The 16,941-nt window shown below is 38.8% G+C and overlaps 1 protein-coding gene across 8 annotated transcripts in view; it reads right to left on the bottom strand.

Moving 5' to 3' along the window:
• The window catches only part of COL12A1 (collagen type XII alpha 1 chain), a 135,524-nt gene that overhangs the window by 25,941 nt on the left and 92,642 nt on the right, over positions 1–16,941 (bottom strand). For all 8 annotated transcript variants that reach the window (XM_039346632.1, XM_039346637.1, XM_039346633.1 and 5 more), the window contains 13 exons: positions 16,688–16,834; positions 15,360–15,476; positions 14,103–14,249; positions 12,988–13,062; positions 12,383–12,522; positions 11,835–11,958; positions 11,520–11,663; positions 10,404–10,568; positions 9,010–9,048; positions 8,769–8,907; positions 6,026–6,168; positions 4,397–4,506; positions 651–800 (listed from right to left, as the gene is read on the bottom strand). In XM_039346632.1, the coding sequence (XP_039202566.1) occupies positions 651–800; positions 4,397–4,506; positions 6,026–6,168; positions 8,769–8,907; positions 9,010–9,048; positions 10,404–10,568; positions 11,520–11,663; positions 11,835–11,958; positions 12,383–12,522; positions 12,988–13,062; positions 14,103–14,249; positions 15,360–15,476; positions 16,688–16,834 (1,640 nt within the window). The remainder of the gene's footprint in view (positions 1–650; positions 801–4,396; positions 4,507–6,025; positions 6,169–8,768; positions 8,908–9,009; positions 9,049–10,403; positions 10,569–11,519; positions 11,664–11,834; positions 11,959–12,382; positions 12,523–12,987; positions 13,063–14,102; positions 14,250–15,359; positions 15,477–16,687; positions 16,835–16,941) is intronic.

The following is a 16,941-nucleotide window of genomic DNA, read 5'->3' as shown; positions in this document are numbered from 1 at the left end:
GGATGCAAGACATTCCGTAAAAGGAGAGCTCTGGCAGAGAATTCTCACTTCTATAATTGTTCCCACCAGGATTGGGGATCATGACTGATGGTTTGGAAAGTCACTGAAAAATCCTACAAAGGGAGAGTCACACTCCCTTATCTAAGTGACCAGTGTGGTTTCTCTCCCATATATTAACCTGAACTAAGATAATCCATATTTTCTAGAATCTCTTAGCTGGCAGCTCCTCATTTTTTAACAACTTCCTCTAAAAACAGAAGTTTGGAGGCTGGTGACAGCCAGAATAGTTGGGTTAGTTAGCCAGCCCTTCAAGCAGGGGCTGTACCAGAATCCATTTCAAGGACATCAACACTGGCAAAGTTGCAATGGCTGCTGGATAAAGCTTTTATATGAAATGATGGGAGGGCAGGGGACAAATCTTTTTAATCAACTATCATATCAGGGTTTGATCAGGAAGTGCTTTAAGTATGGACCTTGGCAAGTTGTGTGTGAGGAGGAGATTCTGAACAAGAGAGTGAAAAGAAACTTCGTCTCCTCTCCTAACAGGCTTGTTGCCTGTGACTTGGATGAGACAACGGTTGTGATAAAGACATGTTGTGATGTCTTTAATAAAGATTTTAAAATTTAATTTAGAAAAGTTTACTACTTACTGGTGCTGTTTTCTTATCACCTTTCTGTAATTTACCAAGGATTTCATAGCCATCAGTTGTGATATTTCCAGCTTCCTTAATAGGTTTTTCCATAATTTCAACACAGTCAACATAAATCTTAGCACTTGTGGATGTTATAACAAGATGAACCTAGAGGAAAATTATTCAGAAGAAGCATAACAAAAACCTGGTTAATTCTTCATGGTTTTAGAAGTAAAGCTTTTAGTTCAAACCATAGTTCAATGTATATAGAAATTGGCCAAAATCTTGAAGGCAAAGAGGCACAAATACACAGGTTTTCTATAGTGTATTTATGTGTAAAAGTGTCCTTTTCAATGAAAGTGGCAGCTCCACTATATGTACTTCATTGTATTCCGACAATAAAGAAGCAGTGACTTGACAACTTTTGTTTGCACTCAGCTTTGGAATAGGTCTGGATAAAGGGTGCGATAATCTATACAAACATATGCTATGAACCAATGTCACCAAGAACCATATAAATATAACACCAACTAGTGATAAAGACATAAAGACTATAGGAAGCTTTTTGTTGTTGCAGCCGTTGCTTGTTCCAAAAGTTTATTTTTCCATAACCAGTAAAGTTTGCAAAAATAATCCTTCCAAAACTCTCTCCTATTCATAGAAACTAAGCAGCAGAAATAAAATGGAGTGGAAATGACATTTTCCATTTTTTTTTGTAACACTAGACTAAAAATGTAATATGATATTTTTACTCATTACACATTTTGGAGAAACTTTCCTATTATTAAATACCATTATTCTGTCAGACATCCCTTTTCAAATGTACAGCTAGAATATTGACTGATTTCAATTATATAGAATATATATTAGTATGAATGAAAATATCAAAATTATTCCCACTATATTTTTGCAAGCTTTGTAACCACAACAGTCTTCATACAGTATATCTGATACATTTTGGAACTGAAGAACATCTGGTGGAGAGGCCTTATTAGGGTGAAAAATAGTCTTTCCTTGGAATCTATATAGAACAAATGCTATGAGACCCATCAAATGGTGAATAATACTTTTGAATTATAACTCTGTAAGAAATGGAAAACCACTTCACACTGATGTTCAGTTTCCAAACAGAAATTTAAGAAATGTCTCTTTCCAATTGATTAAAAACTCATCAAGTGTCATTTTACCATTTTTACATCCAAATCTGTAATTCATACATCTTTATTACTTTATTTACAATCATACAGCTTTAAACTCAAGGTACACCTTACTTGTTATAATAATAGAATTGGATCAGCAGGAAAGCACATAACTAAATTTTAAAAAATGTTTTTTCAGTGATTTTGGATAAAACAATTCAATATGTATTATTTATTCAGAAATAACTTTGATTAATAAGTATGACTAAAATCACAACCTGTTATATCATGCATTAAAATACTATAAGAATTTTAATCTGCCCATTAACTATAGTTTGTGATTATGTCTTCTGTGTCTATGTGTCTTGTGTGTTTGTATTTGTTATTATTGCTGTATAGACTATAATATCTCTTAAAACTCTCAATTTATTATGGTGTAATAAAACATTAACAGCATCTTCACCTATAGGCTAATGGTTAACTGCTGAACAACTTCAAATTGAACTGAACAGAGCAGATGAAATGAAGGAGATGAGTTTTTTAGCTTAAGATTTGCTAAATACACACACACACACACAATAGCATATAACTGGGCCTTTTTAAAATTGGGTTGTGGATTAGTTTGTTATCTCGTAAAAATACTGCCATCAAATAATAAATAGAAGAAAATAAATGAAAATTATGACAGAGACAGGAGAAAGTTTTCTAAAGTTAATGCTGACTCCTATGCATGAACTACAAACTCCTCTCTAACAACAAACAATAACAACGAAACCAGGATGGGTCCATTGCTGCAGATCTGGAACTCAATTCAGTTCATTTATTCTCAACTTCTCTCGTAGTAGACAAGGTCAATTATCTAAGATAAAAAAGAATACACCTAACATACTAGACAGCTGAGAACAGCCGTGGGACAGAGCGGATTTGGCAGGAATGAAAATAGCATCTAGATCAGTGGTTCTCAACCTGTGGGTCGGGACCCCATTTGGGGTCGAACGACCATTTCACGGGGGTCGCCAAACAAGGCTGTCCGCCATTTTCCCCCCTTTTCTTTGGCCACGCCCCTGGCACCCGGGGATGTATAAGTGGTTGGGGGTCACCACAACATGGGGAACTGTATTATGGGGTCGCAGCATTAGAAAGGTTGAGAACCACTGATCTAGATTAAAAAATAGTCTTCTGTCAGTTTTTTCCCTTTTCCTTTTGAAAGAATAAGGCAAAAAGAAAAGTATCAAGACACTTTAAAACTTTCCTTTTAGTAAATTGTTATCTTGTTTCCTAGGTTAATCAGATCCTTCTTTTATTAGTCTTCCATTAAAAAAATGGCAAGGACGACTTCACAGAAGACTCTTGCCATGTATATTTGGCCCACTGACGGCAAGTCAACAAACATAAAACATCTGTTTCTATAAGAGTTCCTTGACAAGATGTTAACTAGGCCAACATCTTCCCCAAGACTTTCATTGTAGCCAAAACCCAAAATAGTATGCCAAAGCAAATATTTCACAAAAAGCCAAGTTAGCTATTTTTCAGTGAATGGAAATGCAATGCACTGAATTAACACCACATTATACTCTGGCAAAATATTCCGGTAGAATTAATCCATCTGTAGAATTGTGATAAACAAATCCTTAGAGAAACAACTATGATTGTCTGCTTCTTCCACTCTGCTTCAAACAGAGCTGTCCTCCTGGTACACAATGCTCTTTCTCCCATAACCATTTTCACATTTACTTCCTTTCAGAGATAGCTCTGTACTTGCCTTCAAAAAATATAAATAATACAAATGCATAAGCTCCATATGTACATGGGACCGGAATGGTCACACTCACATATGGATAAAACCTGCTTATCGCTGACTATTTTCACCACAATAGGTATATTAGGTATATTTTAGTTTTTGCTGCACATTGTCCAATGGTTCAATTGGAGAAACACAACTGGTCAACTAACTGGTCAAACAACAAATTAAGACAATGTGCTGAGTTGTGCTAATAATAATAATCAGAATATATGAAATCTGAGTTAAGGATGCTGATCTATGTAAGGAAAGCCAATGATAAAAACGTTGGCATTTGTTTCAGAGTAAACTTGAGCATTTTTCAGTATGCATTCAAACCAATTATTTGAAAATGTTATTTGCTGTAATATTTATAAATTATTTTTATCTCTCTATATCAGTGGTTCTCAACCTTTTTAATGCCGCGACCCCCAACCGGTCGTAAGTCAAGGACTGCTCAACCGATCGTAAGTCGAGGACTACTCAACTGGTGCAGCACCATTTGCAGAATGGGACTTTTGGCGGGCTCAGCAGGGCAGAGACAGCCTGGACAATTCCTATTGGCTTTTGAAAGCCAATAGAATTAGACTCTATTCAAGGGAGTCTATTCTATTGGCTTTCAAAAGCCAATAGAATAAAAGGGAGTATCACAGCTAAGGAAAAGGGGGGAAAAAATGGTGGACTGCGTTGTTTGGCGACCCCCATGAAATGGTCGTTCGACCCCAAATGGGGTCCCGACCCACAGGTTGAGAATCACTGCTCTATATCTATCCACCACCAGAGAGGTTTTATTTGCTTTCATAATGACTTTCCTATTCATAATAATCTACAGAAGATGATTTTACCTTGTGGAAACTTCCGTAAAAGAGTTTCTTTATTTCATCACCTTCAAATGCTACAGTCTGAATTTCTCCTCTTGTGTCCTTGTTAAAGAATGAGAGCACTTTGCTGGAAGCTAGGGAGAAATACATAATATTAAAGATACGGATATAGGACTATCTAATGTATCAGATTAATTCCAAAAGGTAATTCAGATCACAAGATACAGAAATGTAGCCCCTGTCTCTAATTTTTAAAACAGCTGCATCTTTTCATGGTAGCTCAAAGCAGCTCCTTAATTTATCCACACCCATTTCCAAACCTAATTCATAAGACTATTCAGGGAGATTCCCTTTCACCAATACCTTAATTAGGATTGCTATATAAATAATAGAAATACACAGAACGGCTGTTACAACAGACACTATGAAGCTTGCTTGTAACATAAGATTACTGTACATTCCGGTGTATAGGGCGACCCGGCGTATAAGATGACCCCCTAGTTCGACGCCGGGTTGCAAGACGATCGACACTGAGTCGCAAGCCTAGAAAGTCGTCTTATATGCCGGAAACTACCTTATTTCCGGCGTATAAGACGACTTGGCATATAAGACGACCCCCGAGTTTGGAGGCTGTTTCGACGCTCTCAAAAGTTGTCTTATACGCCGGAATATACGGTATTAGTATTTATTTTACAATATAAAAGACTACAAGGTTAAAGTCAAGGGGTTTTTTTAAACAAAAAATTCTAAGCTGCTGAATCACTTAATACTTTGGGGTATTATATTCCCTACAAATAGAGTTCCATGTCAGAGCGTAAATCATTCAATCGATCAATTCTGGTAATCCAAAGTGTTGCTTTGAAATGAATCAATGAATTGAGATGCTTAATGCAACATGAAGTGTCTATGACTGAAACAGGAGAGAACATGAGAGGAAACGTCTAGCAACTTGCCAATTATTGAGTCAGAACGTGCATGCCATGGGGAAGAATCACAACTTATGGCAACCTGAAGGAAGACTTCTCCAATATAAATATGAAAGTGGAATTTCTTAGTATATTTATTCTTTTTAACATATAAGTAGAATAGTATCAACTAAAGCAATACTTTGTGTCTACTGTTAAGTTCACAAATGCTGACAAACTTTACTGCTACTGCCGGCAGGTTACCAATCTTTAGATGGACTCACAAAGGAGAGCCTGGGATAACACTTAGAAAAACAAAACCTTTTTCTTCCCCAATTTTGCAAAAAAAATTATTTAAGAGTTCAGGTAAAGTTACTGGAAGTTCTTTCTCTAAATTAATTTGTTGCTTCCTAATTCTCTAAAAAAAGGTACACCTTTTAAATTCAGATCAAAGGATTGGCTGAATTGTTTCATATAAAAATTGCATTAAATAACTGCAGCTTGGCAACTCGCAACCCACCTAAACATTACACACCTTGTATGTCGATGGCAAATTAGTTGCAATCTGCCTAGCAATATTCTGTTCAACTGATTTCTGATACTGAATATCTGTCAGAGTGTCTGTCAGAGTAAAATTTTACTATTTTACTATGTAGAAATATTTTGAAATATTCCAAAAGTAAAACAACTTCTGTCCATTCTATTCATACATTCAGTCCATAGTTCATGGGGAGGGGTGGGGCCTTACGGTCAAGAACTACTCCAACTTGTGGTTTGTAATTTCTGTCTGTTATCTGCCAAATTGCAAATGGTTCATTAGAGGTTTCTGAGAGAAGACGGAATAAAAATATTATCGTGTAAGCCTTTGATAATCCATCCGGATGAATATCCCTATTAAAGAAAGCAGAAATATATCCCTCACCAAAAAATACATGATTAAATCATTGAAATAAGTGGCATATAAATTTAATAAATAAATAACATTTAATCTTAGTCATGGTTAATAAGGTTGTGTGAATTTCAGTGTGTCGTTTATTAGACAGCGCTCAAGATTCTTGCTTGATCACTCATCCCTCTAAAACAGACCTGTCAAACACAAGGCCCGGAGGCCATATGCGGCTCGCAATGTGGTTTCATGTGGCCCCACGAAGCCATCCTGGAAACAGTGAGGGAACGGCCCCTGCCGCCTTGGCCCCGGCCCAGGCTGCCCGGGAGCCAATGTACAATTTTGTGGTAGTCATCTATGCTGAAACGCATTCAGTCTTAGCTCCACAAGACAGTCTGAAAACAGCAAGGGACCGGCCCCTGCCACGTTGGCCCCACCCCCTGGGTGCATACTAAGGAGGTGTCACCTTTGTGAGGAATGAAGAAATGCACCATCGCCTGGAAGTGGCCAGCAAATGGCCCTCACCTACTTCACATATCCAGCTTGATGGGCTCTAAGGGAGAGGTTTCAGCAGGCAATGGGGCGCCAAGAGGCTGAGCAGGTGGCGCAAATTCAAAAAGAAGTGCACCACCGCTCAGCCCCCAGCCTGCCTGATTTCAGCAGGCAGCAAGGTGCAAAGCTGGCGAGCATTGCACTGCCCGGCTCAGCCTCTCGGCGCCGTGAGGAGAGTGCCCTGCTGCCTGTCGAAACCGGGCAGGCTGGGGGTTGGGTGGCATCGCGCAGGTAACGTCGACTCGGGCCGAAATCGGGCAGACTGGGGCTGAACGGCATTGCGCAGGTAACGTAGACTCTCACGTTGTTCATGGCGTTCCCTCCCCCAAAGCCCACCAAGCCAGACATGTGAAGTAGACAAAGGTCGTGTGCATTTCTTCATTCCTCACGAAGGGTGACACCTCCCCAGCTGCGTTTTTTGCCTGTTTTTCTCCCTCCCTCATCTCAAATATTTTCCCACCACTCTGTTCTTAGGAAGGAAGGAAGGAAGGAAGGAAGGAAGGAAGGAAGGAAGGAAGGAAGGAAGGAAGGAAGGAAGGAAGGAAGGAAGGAAGGAGAGGGAGGGTCTGAGGGAAGTCCTGTCTTAGTCCTGCCCTGCTGCCCTTTCACCATCCCCTTGCCCCCTCCTCCTGGCCTATCCTGGAGGTCTCCCATCCTATTGGTAAGGAAGCTTTGGATACAAAGCCAGGTCTTCTCCTATGGAGAGGGAGTAGGCTTCCCTCTGACTTTGCCCTCATACCCATCATGAGCAACCTGGCTAAGGAGAGCAAGCACATCAGCAGCAGCCTTGAGGAGGAGGTAAGTGCAGCTGGGCACCCCCTTGGGGTAGTAGGGCCGGGCTGGGTGTTTGACCTCTGCTGCCCAGGGCTCCAGGAAGTCTGCGGTACCATCCAGCCCCCCTCACATGGCCTGAGAGGAACAGTGAGGCTCTTCCAGTGGACCATGCCTTGGCGCTTGCCCTGGTCCCACTCCCTTCTGCCAGAGACCCTCAGATCTGTCCTACTCCTGCCCAGGCCCCACAGGCAACCTTGACGCGAATGATGTAGAATTGGCCATGCCCAACCAATAGGTCACACCTACCCTGGCCACACCTATCCAGCCCGAGGACAACCACAATGCTGATGCAGTCCTCAGTGAAATTGAGTTTGACACCCCTGCTCTAAAAGACTCAAAAGCAGCTCATATTTATATATAAGAACTAAAATTTTTATCCTGCAAAAAGACAGAAAGTCTAATTTAAATTCTCCGTATTATTCAGTGTGTTTATAAGCCAAGTCTTCCTTCAAACTCACTGAAAACTATTATTAAAATATGCAAGAATTATATTTAAAGCTAAATTTCATCAAGCTGAAGTCTGATGAATTTTTTTTCTGCAATGGGAGAGGGTGTGGGAAGGAGAACCATGATCAAAACATCAACAATTTGTGATTATTAAATACAAGCCGGCCCCCTTCTCCTGCAGCCGAAGGGGCAGCTTCCTTCTGCAGCTGAGAATTGAGCTCCGGCCTGCATTTTGCAGTTAGAGGCCTTTCCTGAAGGTCTCGGCAGCCGAGAACCAAATCCATAGCTTGGTTCTAGGCTGCAGAGGCCTTCCAGAAAGGCCTCTGACTGCAAAATGCAGGCCCGAGCTCCATTCTCAGCTGCAGAACAAAGCTGCTCCTTCAGCCGCAGAAGAAGTGGGCCGGTGAGGCAAGGGTCGATCCATGGGAGGCCTGGCTGCAATGATAAGCTCCAACCCCCCACCCTAGCTTGATTTTTAGACGTGTGCCCCACCCCAAAACTAGGGCTTATTTTTGGGTAGGACTTATATTAGGCCTGTCCCCAAAAATCAATCTAGGGCTTATTTTCGGGGTAGGTCTTACTTTCCGGGAAACACAGTATATATACACACACTTTCTATCTTTGTATGTATCTTGTATGTATTTTTATTTCTCACCATTGTTAGCAAGGATTCAGCATTCAGTACTATCAATTCTATGTCCAATATAACCAACCATCTAGTCAATTTTCTGCAATTAGAAAAGATTTGAAGAAAAAAAAGTAATATACTTACACAGTGGGCTGGCTAATAAAAGCATTTTTGTGAAGCCTGTATGCCACGTTGCTTGGGAAAGATCCTGATTGCAAGGAAACTCCAGGTACTGAAGCAAAATATTTTTCTGTTAAATTGTAAGCTTCCAGCATCCTGAAGCCTATATGTCAGAATAAAGAGAAAACAGAAAGAACAGCGATGGGATTAAGAAACAGGAAAGTAAGATGTTATTAAACTGGAATATTCATGTGTTATTTCTTACCCGGAGAAGTATATCCATCTAAGTACATGAGAGGACAAGCTGGAAAAAAAGAAACAGATACAGCATGAATAAGCGAGCAGTGGCATTGTTACTAGAAACATACAGCTGTCTGCAAACAAATGTCCTCCACAGGTACAGAACTACAAATGCCACCAATCTTAGTTTTCTTCAATATGGTTCTTTCTTTATTTATTTATTTACTTCGTGTAATGATGTATCTTATGTGGACCAGCAATATATATTAACGTTTCACCTAGATTAGTAAAACACAATAAAATATAAATGTTAAAAAGATCTATGTTCAAATATCAATGTCTAGACCATCTAACCCCCCAACTTCTGATCCATGGAAGAATCGGGCCACGCAAGCGGCAGGCGAGCAACTGAAGCTTCATTTGCATATGCACAGGATCCAGGTTATGTGCGAAACCATTGTCCATCCCCCCCAGTCCAGGAAAAATTGTGTCCCTGAAACTGATCCCTGGTGCCAGAAAGTTGATCTAACCACTGAAGCACAGCATCATTTGTATTAAAAAAAATTAGATACTGGACCAGTATATGCCCTCAGCATACAGCCGGTCACGATGTGATTGATAGTTTGACCCCACAGTAACAGTGAGGGGAGGATAGTATGCCCCATTTATACAGAGAGTCCGGGCAGATGCCGAGTGAGGTGTGAATCCTATTCAGGACTGTCCATTGCTGTTATAGTAGTTCAAAGCCTGGCATCTTTTTTTTGTGGGGTCATTTATGTCTTCCTACATCTGGGCATTCAGCGATTCATTTGGCTTTTCTTTGGGAATCGATGTGAAAGTTATTGGGGAGATGTTGTGCAAGTACCAGTAGATTTGAGATTCCATAATACAGACTATGACTAAGTTTCTCCTTCAGAGACAAGGAGTGCAGAAATTCAGAAAAAGGCCTGAGAAAGAGATAGAACCTCCCTGGTTCAACTCTCTGTTTTAACTCAAAAGATATCATTAGACAAGCCACTCCATCTCCACTAAGAGCTCCAAGATAAGGACAGCGTGGAATGTTAATATGGGCTAAGGGTTATGTGCTCATGTTAATACTCATTTTAGGAAAAAAGCAAGTTGCCTTCTAAAGAGTCAGGACTTTAGTCCGTCAACCTCCAAACATTCTACAATGATCATTAGTGATTTTCCAAGGTTTTCCATTAGCATCATTCCAAGTTCAACTTGGATATGCGAAGGCTATGCTTGGGAACTCCTGTATGTAGAGCATGTATTCTGCTACTGACTCTTCCTTTCTGGTTATATAATAGTGAGGAAAAAAATATCTTTTCCTTAATAAAATGTTAGATTATGTTTTAATTGTGATTTACACTGGATTAAATGTGTTAACCCATCCTGAAAAAAGATTATTTTACTCACTTGAGGTAGCTGTCTCACAAACAAAAGTGATGAGGTTATCTTCAATCTTTTCAAAAGCATCAAAGTCGTCAACTATAAAGACATGGCGTTCGCTTGGCTGACTTGCAATTTTGGCTAGTTCGTGGTAATCAACATCAGCTACACCAATAACAAATACACTGAAACCTGCAAAGACAATAGCAGTGGTTGAGATAACATGAACATAGGGAAGTTTCTCCAAGTTCTTCTGAGAAAAAGTGTGTCCCATCATATTAGGGCAATAACCTGACACTACCCAGGTAAGTGGGTATCTCAGAAGTCTTAGGGAGGAAGTCAAAGTTGCATTACCAATACTGAGAGCCAAGACTGGTGTAGTGGTGAAGTTGCTGATGTAGAAACCAGAGGACTATGAGTTCTAATCTCACCTTTGGCACAAAAGCCAGTTGGATGACTTTGGGCCAATCACACACACTCTCTCTCTCTCGGTTCAACCCCCCTCAAAAGGTTGAGGTTGTGGGAGGGATATAGGAAGAGGAAGGAGCATTAGATATGTTCACTGCCTTGAGGAACTTATGAAGTAATAAAGGTGGGATGAATGGTGGAAATATATACAGAGATAAGCAGTACAGGTAATCCTCGACTTACGACTGGCTGCTTGGTGACTGTTCAAAGTTACGATGGACTTCCAAAAGGAACTTGCAACCTCGTTCTGAGGTTCCTATGGCCACCATCACGTCCCTGCATTTTTATGGCCATTTGTAGTGTCCTGCAGTCATGGGATCACAATGTACATTTTTGCCCCAAACCCGTGTTTACTTCTGGTTTTCAGCAAAAAGATCCTATAGTGAACAATGGGTTTCTTAATAACCATATATTTACTTAATAAAATTGGGCTGATCACACGATGCCCTACTTTATGACCATCGTGACTTACAACCATAATAGGCAGGTTCCATTATAGTTATAGGTCAAGGACTTACCTGTATTTAAAGTACTCCAACCAACGCACTAGTTCCGGCACAAGTGGCTATGAAGCACTCACAATCTGAACTGTATGTATTCCAGTCAGCCATGATACAGAATCTGAGATTTGATGAAGACTGCAGAATTAAACCCTGGCATCTAAATGTGGCTTACCAGACTGCTGTATGACAGCTGCAGCTTTCATCACTTCATCTTGTGACCGACCATCCGTTACGACCACAAGGACTTTGGGAACTCCTTTCCTCATGCCTCTTTCCCATATAAGCACCTTGTCTTTGATAAATGCAAGTGCCTTTCCTGTGAATCAAGAAAAGAGTTTCATTCAGGTCATCAACCTAAAGCCACGACTTTGGAAGGGCGGGGAGGGGAGGAATAACACTGGAATACATTCTAAGTTAAAACCTATGCAGTAACAACATGAGAAAACCTATCCCTGGAAACTACTATTCAGAGGTTGTGCTAAATTACCTGTTTTTGTGTTCCCTCCTCTATATTGAATATACTGAAGGGCTCCCAGGGCCTGGGCCTTATCATCATACGTGTTCAAATTGAACTCAGATTTTGGATCGTCACTGTATTGCACAAAGGAAACCTAAAATGAAAAAAAAAACCCCACCAAAAATGTAATGTTATATTGTTGAAGAAAATACAGTTCAACAGCTCATATTCTATAATGTTATATATCTTGGTCATGTGTAAATCTTACATATAAATATATATACAAGCACATCTTTTTTATTAGTAATAATTATGGGTTTTTAAAAATGTGTGCCTGACTTCTTTTTTTTAATTAATCTGTTATTTAGAGAATTGTTGCAATAGGACTATGTAAAAAGGAAAGAAGAAAAGGGAAGGGAAGAGGGGAGATATGAAAAGGCTCTTAACTTTTTCATTTTTGTCACAGGTGACAGGATCTTTAAAACTGAAACTGCCATATTATAACTACAGTATTTACTTGAAAGGTATGCAAAAAAAACCAACAATTTATTTTGCTTAATATTTAAGAACTGACTAACCTGAATTCCATTTGGATTTATTAGGTCAAATGCACCAATCGTGTTGAAAACAAATTTCACCACTTTGTTGAAATTTTCATCTCCAATACTCCAAGAAGCATCAGTCAAGAAGACTATATCAGCTTTGGCACCCTTGCATACTAAAAGATACATTGGATTCAGAAATCACTCAGAAGATGCAGCACAATAAAAAAAAATAGGATGTAGTAACTGGAACTTTTCAAAGTGACAGGCATTTGTCAAAAAAATGGTATAGGGTCTCATGCAGAGGATTGGACTAGAAGTCCTATAAAGATCCCTTCTAACTCTGTTATTCAGCTTTGCTATGCAAAAGCTTTCCCAAAAACTTTCTCTATTTGGATTTATATAAAAGATATTAAGACGTACGCCAAATCTGTCCACAAAACAAAATATAAAATGCTAACTCAAATGTATAGATACACAGAAAACAGGGGAATGATTAAATGCCACTGGAGCAGAACTTACTTCACTGTTTACAAGCTATCATTACCATTAATTATAGTTTTCTGAATCAAGATAAATTCCAGAACTCTTAATCCCCCACAATTTTTAGATCTTATAGGCATCCAAAAGCAAACACTTACCATCCCGTGCAGGTGGAATTGTTGGAGGTGGAGGTGGCGTAGGTGGTGGCGTTGGAGGCTCAGTTGGCTTGATTACTAAAGGAAATCAATTAAAATATTTTGCATTTTTGTAAGCTGGGAAATAATACAAGTGGAATAGAACTATAGGAAGCTGCTCTCTTGGCAGATCAGTTGTTAGAAATTTACCAACGTGTTCCAGCAAACGTTTGGATCCTCCTGTCTCCTAAACTATAGCTCAAATATGTTTCAGGGATTCTGAAGTTCTATCACCATGGCCATTTATTATAGTGCTAGATTACAACTCCCCTAGAATACGAGTTGGGGATAAAGCATGTACATTGCTGAATGGTCTCTTCTGCTCCATCCTGTGCCCCTTCTCTGAAGGACAGGATAGGGGATGGGTGAAAGATAAAACAGGAGGGATCATCTTTGATGTTCCTCATAACCCATCCTCCTTGTACTTTCATGATGCTATATTGGAAATGTTGCCTTAAAAATGATATGTAACTATCTTGTACTGTAACCTATAAATTTAATTATTTTGCCCTGCAAAAAAGGTAAGGAATGGGAAGAGGGTGAAAAGTATCCAAATCCTAACACAATAGACATAGGTAGCAAGGATTGTTGTCTTTTCTCAGGCTAATGCCACATGCTGTTCAGCTTTACTGAGAAGAAATGCACACTGAATAATTATAAAGCAAATATCATCTGCGATACAACAAGTATTGTAAGGTTGTTTTTTTAAGCCACAGGTTGTTAAATGTTCCATAATGGCTTCATTTAAGTGCAAATATTGTATTAGGTGTGATGGATGATCCATATATCATACAAAGTCCCCAAGCTCCCAGGTACGGCTTAGCTGCATGAACAAGCCTATTTTTGTCTGGTAAGCAGAATGTGAAGACTGGAATCCAGCTGTTTTTTGAAATCCTGGCAGTCATAAAAAATTCACATTTTTCAATTCATGAATGAAGGAAAGCTGGGTTGTCTGGGGGAAAAAATCCATTCACTAAACCAATGGTATATTCAGAGAAAAATGCTTTCATTATATTCTTTACAGATTCTCTAAAGTTGTTCTGGTTTTGTTATTGCAGTTCCTGTCATCTTGGACTTACATGTGCGTTCTTTTGTAGAGATTGGAGGACCTTCAAGATTTGGAGTCTGAACAAAGACAGTAGCATTATATTCAGTATCAGGTGAAAGCCCAGTAAAACAGTGACTGGTTTCTGATCCACGCACTGTTATTTCTTGACCTCTAGATCCTGTAAGCAAGTGAGAATAAAAATGCTTAATTTGTAGGACCTTACGTACACATTACTGCTTGTAAGCAGTATAATAGCTATAGCACTTAGATTTATATACTACTTCATAGCACTTTACCACCATCTCTAAGCAGTTTACAGAATCAGCATATTGTCCCCAACAATCTGGGTCCTCATTTTACTGAGTTCGGAAGGATGGAAGGCTGAGTCAACCTTGAACCAGTCAGGATCGAACTGCTGGCAGAGGGCAGACAGCAGAAGTAGCCTGCAGTACTGCATTCTAACCACTCATCACAGCTCTTCACAACATAATATATGTCATGAAGAAGTGAAATTGTTATAGGCAGCACTACCAGCTCTATAGTGGAATGTGTTTTTTAATTTTTATTTTTAATCTTCTAAACCATGGCAATTCTGCCTGTAGGCTGGTGAATTGTCAAAATGTGAGAAAGACAAGGTATGAAATAGCTGACTTCCACTATAGCACACAAAGAAAGAATAGCTTAGTAAGCAATATTCTTAATTATGATCCAGGAAAGTTAAGTTTAATACTTGTTCTCATCTGCTTCAAAGTTCCTTAATGCTCATATATACCTTTTTTCCAAAATAAAACAGGAAATAAAAGTGATCTTGTAACATATTCTGTTTGTGCAACATTTCAAAATTATTTATTCATATTATGCAAATAGGAAGCATTACAGACATAATCTGTATTGATAAATTACTGAATTGTAATAAGGAAAATTATAAATGAAGGACCATTAGGGGCAAAGTTTGTTCAAATCAGGTATATAACATTTATAATAAACTGATATCTTATTGGACATCTGATGATCATATGGACATTTTGAATAATTGTGACAAATTCAGAAAGGCAGCAAGGATATCAAAGAAGAAACAGCTGTCCGGCAGTTGAAATAATGCCCCTTTGGCTGAAAACAACAATACTTCATACTTATTTATTGACATTATTTGTAGCATCTCCAATCCATGGAGATTTGGGTGATGAACAATGTAATTCAAATATGCTAAATAACTGAAAAGGATCACTAGATATTTTGTAAATTAGTCATGACATGTAACCAATTTTTCATCCAAAACCATAATTACCATCAGCTGGATTCAGTTTCAGTCTGTAAGAAGAGGCTGACCGATGTGCTGACCATTTGATACAGAAAGTGTCCCATCCCACATTATAACTTGTTAGATCTGTAACATTCAAGTATACTATGGAAAATAAAAAAAAACAAACAATCCATTAGTCATCTGGAACAAATGAGATAAACTCTACAATTATAACAAATTATGTTAAGTCTTTCAGCATTAGGGTTACCAGATATCTGGCCAAAAGCAAACATGTCCTCCTCTTTGTCTGCATCTGGCAGGCATAACCTTATAATTATATATTATCTGGATTTTTGAATAGGTATGAGCTGTCTCGTCCTGAGCAGCTTTTCTGCGGTTCTATGCTTCCCTCATAAAAGCTAATCACAAGATAACAAGCTCTCCTTTATGACCTTAATTTGATAATTAGGTAGAACTCCAATCAAGGGCTTGGCTGCCACTTGAAACTGACAAGACCTTAATCAGTTACACGCTGAAGGCTTTTGCCTCCTAACTGGCTCTAGCCATAGAAATACCAGCATTAATAAAGTCATAATGCTTTACAGATCTTCCACTTATTATATAGCATTTAAACTGAATTTGATATTAAATGTTCAACCAAAATGGACCTGTACTGATAACATATATATTCAAATATGTGTGTGCATATGTGTGCATTTGTGTGTCATCCATTATATTTAATAAAGCTTATAAGCTTCAAAATCTTGGAAATATACATACATATATTATCCCTAATTACTTTAAAAATACGAATCCTAGGTATGTTCATATTAATAGTAGAAAAACAACGACCTCCAGGATAAATGTAAAAACAGTTGTTTTCTTACATTTATCCTGGAGGTCATTGTTCTTCTACTGTTAATACATACATATGTATAACACAAGGGTTGCTGCTATTCAGCATCTTCCATGGGAGGGCAAGAAGAGGCAGAATGAAAAGCAGCTTTGAAGCATAAGCCTTGCACCTTTCATAAGTGTATTTTGACATCACATGCATGCACAAAAGAGCTGGTAGGATGATACTGCTATCATACATTTATATAAAAGACACAGTTGTTCCAGGAAAATTGACATGTTTCATCGCATGAAATGCAGAGATAACAGCAGGATGTTAAAATGACCCACAGTGATTCAGAGATTGAACATTTCTTGGACAATGGCATGTTCCCTGAAAGCCCAACATAATAGGACATTTCTTCAAATGTATCTTTCCTACAGAGCAGGCAGGTTCTAAGAGATCGAAGTCTCTTATTGCAATTATTAGTATTCTTACATCAGCATTAATACATGGGGAGGGGGAGCTTTGGCCTTACATGTGGTGCCTTGATCCACCAAAGGTTCGCTAAGTCCAGACTCATACTGAGCATATACTTTGACATCGTAAGAAGTACTAGGCAATAAGTTGTGTAAAGTATATGAAGTCACCTCTCCAACAAACACCTCCATGGGCTCATCCGAACCTTAGAAGAAGAAGAAAAAAAATATGAAAAAGAATGTTAATGTTGCAGTCCTACACATTAACATATAAAGCTGCTTTATAATGAGCCAGACAATTGACTCATCCAAT

The sequence above is a fragment of the Crotalus tigris genome, unplaced genomic scaffold (assembly GCF_016545835.1).
Source record: "Crotalus tigris isolate CLP2741 ecotype Arizona unplaced genomic scaffold, ASM1654583v1 scf7180000018016.4438896, whole genome shotgun sequence".
In the NCBI taxonomy this organism is placed as follows: Eukaryota; Metazoa; Chordata; class Lepidosauria; order Squamata; family Viperidae; genus Crotalus; species Crotalus tigris.
This window is presented reverse-complemented; position numbering and strand designations above follow the sequence as displayed.